Below are 8,793 nucleotides of genomic sequence, written 5' to 3'. Positions count from 1 at the left end.
TATATATATATATATATATTTTTTTTTTTTTTTTTTTTTTTTTTTTTTTTTTTTTTTTTTTTTTTTTTTTTTTTTTTTTTGCGTATGCACATGAATGGCATTTGATAAAAGTCGATCGATAGTAATTTCTCAGACTCTTGAGTTTAATAAAAGATCTGCTAGCATGTTTTTACTACAAAACTAGCTGATGATTTTCCATCTTCTCTCTCCTTCTGAGCTGTTTTGACCTGCTTAAAGTGTTCAGTGTGACTCATTAATTTTTGTTTCTATTCTAGTAATAATAATGATAATTTTGTTCATGTAATTTTGAATATTGTTATCGGCGTCTTCGACAATATTACGCTAATTACGATATTTTTATCATATATGTGAATTATTCACGCAATTAGACCTTAAAATAGAATGATATTTCTAGAGTAAAGAGATATTTGAAAGGTATTCCCTATTCATCTGAAGCCACGAAACCAATAATCTCCAACCTTTAAAACATAAAAAAAGGATCATCCTAAGCATACAAATAAAACCTCCAAGATGAATACCAATAAAAGGGAAATCTTTATTGACCAGCAACATCAGTTCGAGACAGGAGACCGAGCCAGGGTTTGAAAAAGAGCTTCGAGAGGCGAGGGAGAGCGCCTTGTTTACAAACAAAAGTCGTTCGCATACGCTGACCGGATACCTCTGGATGCATACGCGTGTATCCACCTTGGATCCGCGTGCGTGCGTTCGTGCTGGCGAATCCTCTCCCGTCGACAACTCTCGCGAACGCTTATACATTACAGAAAAACATATATTGTTATCTTCCATTTTGTACAAAAAAAAATGTCCATTTTTCCACGGAGGAAACTGAGTAGACATGAATATATATTCAGTGAAAGTGAGAAAACACTGATTCCTTTTACATTGCACATCTGAACCGGCCTGAGCGACAAAAAGACACAAAAAATATGATACTGAGTGACCTTGAAATCTGAGCTTCGTTCTTTAATGAATGCACACATTTTTTTTCTGTTCACAGCATAAATCTGTGACAAAGATAAAATATATAACGTACATAGTGATTTCTTTGAATTTTGTTTGTCTTGCACTATGCAACTCTGTGTGTGTGTGTGTGTGTATGTATGTATATGTGTATGTGTACACACGCGCACACGAACACACACACACATACGTGCGCGCGCGCGCATTTAAATATATATTATATACACATACATATATATATATATATATATATGTATATATATATATATATATATATATATATATATATATATATATATATATATATATATGTTTATATACATATATATGCGCACGCACGCGCACGCATACGCACTTACACACACACATACATAAACACACATGCACACACACACACACACACAGAGATGTTTACGTAAACATAATTATATATATATATATATATATATATATATATATATATATATATATATATGTATATATATATGTGTATACATACATACATATATATATATATATATATATATATATATATATATATATATATATATATATATATATATATATATATATATAACGTATATATGTGTGTGTGTGTGTGTGTAAGTACGTGTGTATGTGTGTGCACATACGCACACATCCACAGAGAGAGAGAGAGCAGACAAATCGCGATAAAAGAGAAAAATTACTTTTTTTGAAATGGATAAAGAAATCACCGTATTTATCTCACAGTTAGGTACTATTACTCAGATACACTCTTTTCAAAACAAATATATTCGATTTTAATATGCAAATTGCTCAAATTCCGTTGTAGCGAAATGTTTCAACTCACTTCACTAACAGAAAATCCAATAACATGTATGAGGGTTTGTGCGTCCATAGGTACTCTCAGAAAAAAATGACTCTTATCCATTTTATCCAATATTCTGTACATTTAAGCTTTCTACAATATACAATAAATAATTAGCATCGATATTTTCACTTTAGATGACTACATTCATGAGATAACTGGATTGACGTGAATACTGTGATGTTCATGTTCAACTTGAAGGTTTGGATTGAAAAATATTGATTAAGCAAGTTTTCGAACATTTGATCTGAGAACCCCTTTGGGCGGCCGAACCCCCGTCCCAAAATATCCAATAAATATCTTCACAAGACCACCTGGGCCAGTATTCCAAATCCCAGGCCAAGCTGGGCCACGTCAAAGTTAGGGCAATTAGCCGACTATACGCAGATAAAAAAAAACACTTGGGTTACTGAAATAAGCAAACAAACAGGATTATTTTCTTTGCTAACAAACGAGACACTAATCTAGGAGAGAAGGAGAAAGAGGTTGATTGAGTATCGCGTTCAGTCAATAGATGGCGTTCGCACCGTCAAACTGTGATCATCAGCGCCATCTATTAGTCATGAGATGAATCAGTCAATCTTTCTTATCTCATATCATCCTTGCTATAAAACTGTCATTGTAAAGATTATATTCATATATAAAAAATTCTGTTATCAAGACACTGCTAACCAGTAGCAAAAAAATTAGCTCAACCCAACAGGACGATTTGCACAACAAAAGAAATGTAAAAAGACTAGATTAACACATTGCTTTCCTTATCGCTAAAACAAAATAGTACAAAAAACTGAAACTTCTATCACAGCAGAACGAGAACTCCTGGCCAAATAAGCTGCCGTGCCCTGCGGACGTCGACCGTGAGCAGACAGATCGAGAGCATACAGATGTCCGGGTTCGCCTTGGACCAACAAAACGGAAGAAATGAACACTTTCTTCTTTGTCCTGTGGAGAGAGAAAGAAAGGGTTGGGTAGCCTTTAGAAAAGGGGAGACTGTAGCGATGGGTTTTACTGTCTCTACGTCTAAATTTCTGTGGGATAAGCACACGTAAAGTCAGGTATAACGGAGGTGGTTTAACGGGGAAAGAAACTGAGAATCTTACCAGGGGGACGTCTTCGGTCTGGATGTCGGAAGCGCTGAACCGTTGACGACGAAAAAAGAAGAAAGAGAGGGTGAAAAAATAGGAGGAAAGGGGAGCTGGGAAGTGTGTCTGGCCGTGATTTGAGATCATTTCTTGCCGGAGGCGCTGTCACCCTCCGCGCGGCGCTGTCCCCGGGGAGAGACACAAAACCCGCCGCGTTCGGAGACTTGCGGTCCAGGAGGGGCGCAGAGAGGCTTGAGGAGAGAGAAAGCAAAGAGGCGGAGACCAGCTCGCCGTGACGAAGGGGGCGAGGTCGCGCAGGACGCCGGCGCCCCCCGCTCATCTCGAGGGGTCGCCCAGCGAGTAGGACACCTCGAGGGCGGGCCGGAGCCACGCGGACGCCGCCCCCGCCTGGCTCGCCGTGGGCGGACTGGCCTCGAGCTGCAGCGGCTGGTACTTGATCTGCAGTTCCTCCACGAAGGACTCGACGTCGTCCTCCCACAGCGCCTGCGTCCAGGGGTCCTGCAGGCCGCTGTGGTAGGGCGTCGGGGGCGTCGCCAGGTCCCTCGGGGCGCTAGGGTCCCGCCCCGCCTCGTGCGCCGGCCAGAGCTCGATGTCGGAGCCGAGCGCGTGCAGGTCGAGCGCCAGGCCCGGCGACAGCGGCACCAGGTCCTTCACGCCGATGTTGTCCAGGTCGGCGAGCGTGGGCGGGTCCTCGGCGAGGGGCGCGGCTTCCACCGGGGGCGCGGAGGGCGAGGACGCCAACAGGAGGTCGCTGGGCCAGCCGAAGCCTGCCTCGGGCGCGCCGCCGCTGCAGTACATGGGGTCGCCGCGCCGCTCCTCCTTCACGGCGTGGTCGGTGGAGCGGAGGGCGCGGTTCTTGAAGGTCGCAGCTCCTTCGGGCGAGTCGGGGAGGTCGTGCGAAGGGCTCGTGGGCAGGCGGGCGCTCGGCGACATCGGCTGCGGCTTCTGCTGCTGCGGGGCGGCCGAGGGGGGCACGGCGGCCTTGCTGGCCAGGTGCTTGAGGTTCGCCGCCCGGAGGCACTCGCGCATCTTGATGACGGTGGCGGCGTTGGCGGGCGGCGAGTGCGTCCCCCCGACGAGGGGCGACCGGCCCTTGGACACCCTCCCGCCGCCGCCGAGAGCCACGCCTCGAAGGACGTCCCCGGCGCCTCCGGGCAGGGACGCCAGGGGCGGCGCGCAGCCCTTCGCGTTCTTCTTCCTCGGGCGGTACTTGTAGTCCGGGTACTCGAGGCGGTGCAGCACCTTCAGGCGCTGCGCCTCGTCGCGGTAGGGGCGCCGCTGCTCCTCCGTCAGAAGCTTCCAGCGGCGCCCCAGCTGCTTCGAGATCTCGGCGTTGTGCATGTCGGGCGTCTGGGACACGATGCGGCGGCGCTCCAGCTGCGACCACACCATGAAGGCGTTCATGGGGCGCTTCACGTGGTTGGGCGGGTGCTTCTTGGTCTGGGGGCGGAGGGGGGGGGGGGTTACTAAGGGAGCTTTGGGAAAATTTGACGTTACCTGACGGAGAGTGTGCTTCGGGCTGCATGGATGATACTACTGAACGACTTAAGTAACTGCTTGAGTAAAATGGAATATATCACAGAAAAGTTATTTTAATAGCATGATAACCGGAAGGATTAAGCGCGGTCTTAATCCTCAGGTAAACCATAACCAGCATTGCATAATACCTATTTTTTGCATGTGTTATGATATGAAACAAGATAACATTCCTGGCAGTTATTCGTGCGACTCAAAACGCATTTGGGAATAATGTGAATGAGAAATAGCACATTACCTCTCAAAAAAAAAAAAAATAAAAAAAAAATACTATGACTAACTGTATTACCCATTCACTAATTATCTAGACAAATGGTAGAAAGGAGTAGCTAAATATTGTCATTGGAAGATTTTTTTTTCTTTTTTTTTTCTTTTTTTTTACTCTATCAAGTCTTATATCATCCGAGTTTTGACTACTACACTAATTTCCAATATATATATATATATATATATATATATATATATATATATATATATATATATATATATATATATATATATATATATATATATATATATATATATATATATATATATATATAAACAAGTAGCTAAGCATACCATTGCATGCAAGAAAACTATGTTGCTTGCGACATAAATGGTCCGATATAAACAATAATACCATTAGGATCCATAAACCGTAAGACATTTAAATATATATATATATATATATATATATATATATATATATATATATATATATATATATATATATATATAATCCTTATTTCTTTCTTGTCTTCTTTCCATCTCACATCATCTAAATCTCTTATTTAAAAACATATTTGCCGCAATATATTGAAATAATAATAAATAAATGAATAAATTTTATTTTCATCAATTTTCTTCAACTGAGAAGGAAAATAAGGACATTATATATTTTTGAAAAATAATATAAACATATACGTGTGTGTGTGTGTTTGTGTGTGCATACATACACACACATACACACACACACCTACACACACACACACACACATATATATATATATATATATATATATATATATATATATATATATATATATATATATATATATATATATATATGTATGTATGTATGTATGTATGGGTATGTGTATGTACGTATGCATATATGTATGTGTGTATAAATAAATAAATAAATATATGTATATATATATATATATATATATATATATATATATATATATATATATATATATATATATATATATATATACACGTATCTGTGTGTGTGTATGTATAAAGATAGATAGAAATAGATATAGATAACACATATACAATTATTATGAACTTTAGCATTCATGGCAGTTTAGTTTTCCCTTCTTCTGTGTCTGTTATTTACTCTTCACGCCTTCGTTTGTGACAATTTCACTCCCTCTCTTTATTTCTGTTTATTTATGCTTCCTTTATTCTGTCTGTGTTGTTGTTGTTTTTTCTCCCTCAGGATATCCACTTTTAAGAAAGTTAAACAACACTGTACAAAGATATGGAAAAAAAATTAAATATATATTCATTGCAAAAAATTACCTCTAAGTCATCAGTCAACCTGTTGATATACTCGAATTGTGATTCAAAATTACTTGTTAGAGGCCATTACAATTTTTTTCTCGAAAATTATTAACATAGCATATAGACTGTTGTTTTGGTTCGTTCGGAACTGCTCGTCTGTCTCGTCCAGACCATTTGGACGAGATGTTTTGACCGTTCGGAACCTTCTCTATCTCGTCCCGGACAAGTAGTCTCGCTCGTCCAACTCGCCCTCCTGCGAAGGACGGCCGAGCAGGACCAGATGACGTCACAATAGCTCTTGTATGTAAACATTGACAGTTGCAGGTAACCACAAGATATTAGTGGGTAATTTTATGACCCTTTATTGGTGTTATCAAAGGATATTTTTGTGTTTGTCAGTGGCAGGTAAGTTCAATGTGCATCAAAGGAGTTAAAAAACCTATGCAGCGTGGAAAATAAAGACACCGGTATGATAAAAAAGTGAATGTTTACTTTCGAACCGGTTGCATTCTGGGCAGAAAGGGTCTTGGAGGTTCCGAACGCGGTGCATCTCGTCCTGCTGGTCCTGGACAAGTTGTCTGGACGAGGTAGACGAGCAGTTCCGAAAGCAGCATTAAAATGTACTTTTATGATAAACGGTTTTCGGTTATGAAACTAATTACATATTCATTCTATAATAAATTTTATAAACATATCGTCTTTACGTTCTCCCTTATGAATTTGGTCTTTATTATGTCTTACGATTGCTTATACTAATTTCACTTACATTAGTTATTGCCAAAGTTCTGTTTTCGTCAGTCAGAATTTCTACCAATACTAGAAAATCATGTTTTTTGCACTAAGAATAACCTACTGATAGGACTTTATTCCTACAATATTTTATTTTTCTTCCTAACATTGTATACACAAAAAACGGAAACTTAAAAGAGAAACGTAAAAAAAAAAAAAAAATAATAATAATAATAATAAAATATATGTACACAATTATTTTTAACAAGGCTACTTTCCTAGTCAATTACTGATAATGAATAAAGTAAATGATTCGCTTGAAAATAAAGAATAAATACATAATCAATTAATAAGAACAATAAGCAATCAATTACTGATAATGACTGAAATAATCTGCTTGAAAATAAAGCAGGAAAAATGAAAAAAAACGAAAAAAAACAGAATTGGACCAATAGAAAATAAAGCATGAAAAGTGAGAAAAAACAGAATTGGACCAATAGAAAATAAAGCAGGAAAAAAAAGAAAAAAAAAACAGAATTGGGCCAATAGAAAATAAAGCAAGAAAATGAAAAAAAACTGAATTGGATCCATAGAAAATAAAACATGAAAAAAAAACAGAATTGGACCAATAGAAAATAAAACATGAAAAAAAAACAAAATTGGACCAATAGAAAATAAAACATGAAAAAAAAACAGAATTGGACCAATAGAAAATAAAACATGAAAAAAAAACAGAATTGGACCAATAGAAAATAAAACATGAAAAAAAAATGAAAAAATCGGAATTGGACCAATAGAAAATAAAGTATGAAAAAAAAAAAACAGAATTGGACCAATAGAAAATAAAGCATGAAAAAAAAAAAACAGAATTGGACCAATAGAAAATAAAGCATGAAAAAAAAAAAACAGAATTGGACCAATAGAAAATAAAGCATGAAAAAAAAAAAACAGAATTGGACCAATAGAAAATAAAACATGAAAAAAAAACAGAATTGGACCAATAGAAAATAAAACATGAAAAAAAAACAGAATTGGACCAATAGAAAATAAAACATGAAAAAAAAACAGAATTGGACCAATAGAAAATAAAACATGAAAAAAAATGAAAAAAACAGAATTGGACCAATAGAAAATAAAACATGAAAAAAAAACAGAATTGGACCAATAGAAAATAAAACATGAAAAAAAAATGAAAAAAACAGAATTGGACCAATAGAAAATAAAGCATGAAAAAAAAAAAAACAGAATTGGACCAATAGAAAATAAAGCATGAAAATGAAAAAAACAGAATTGGACCAATAGAAAATAAAGCATGAAAAAAAAAAAACAGAATTGGACCAATAGAAAATAAAGCATGAAAAAAAAAAAACAGAATTGGACCAATAGAAAATAAAGCAGGAAAAAAATGAAAAAAACAAAAATGGACCAATAGAAAATAAAACATGAAAAAAAAACAGAATTGAACAAATAGAAAATAAAAAATGAAAAAAAAAAAGAATTGGACCAATAGAAAATAAAACATGAAAAAAAAACAGAATTGGACCAATAGAAAATAAAACATGAAAAAAAAACAGAATTGGACCAATAGAAAATAAAACATGAAAAAAAAATGAAAAAAACAGAATTGGACCAATAGAAAATAAAGCATGAAAATGAAAAAAACAGAATTGGACCAATAGAAAATAAAGCATGAAAAAAAAAAAACAGAATTGGACCAATAGAAAATAAAGCATGAAAAAAAAAAAACAGAATTGGACCAATAGAAAATAAAACATGAAAAAAAAACAGAATTGGACCAATAGAAAATAAAACATGAAAAAAAAATGAAAAAAACAGAATTGGACCAATAGAAAATAAAACATGAAAAAAAAATGAAAAAAACAGAATTGGACCAATAGAAAATAAAGCATGAAAAATGAAAAAAAAAAAAACAGAATTGGACCAATAGAAAATAAAGCATGAAAAATGAAAAAAAACAGAATTGGACCAACAGAAAATAAAGCAGGAGAAAAAAATAAAAAAAAACAGAATTGGACCAATAGAAAATAAAGCATGAAAAATGAAAAAAAACAGAATTGGACCAACAGAAAATAAAGCAGG

The 8,793-nt window shown here is 36.6% G+C and overlaps 1 protein-coding gene across 1 annotated transcript in view; it reads right to left on the bottom strand.

Moving 5' to 3' along the window:
- Window positions 1–1,566: 1,566 nt before the first annotated feature.
- LOC113802457 (transcription factor Sox-21) overlaps window positions 1,567–8,793 on the bottom strand; it is an 8,389-nt gene continuing 1,162 nt past the window's right edge. The window contains exons 2-3 of the mRNA XM_027353051.2: window positions 2,932–4,374; window positions 1,567–2,773 (exon numbers count right to left, since the gene is read on the bottom strand). Of these exons, the coding sequence (XP_027208852.2) occupies window positions 3,250–4,374 (1,125 nt within the window). The 3' untranslated portion in view covers window positions 1,567–2,773; window positions 2,932–3,249. The remainder of the gene's footprint in view (window positions 2,774–2,931; window positions 4,375–8,793) is intronic.

Source organism: Penaeus vannamei, chromosome 38 (assembly GCF_042767895.1).
Source record: "Penaeus vannamei isolate JL-2024 chromosome 38, ASM4276789v1, whole genome shotgun sequence".
Taxonomy (NCBI): Eukaryota; Metazoa; Arthropoda; class Malacostraca; order Decapoda; family Penaeidae; genus Penaeus; species Penaeus vannamei.
Note: the sequence above shows the minus strand (reverse complement) of the source record. Positions and strands in the feature narration are given on the sequence as shown.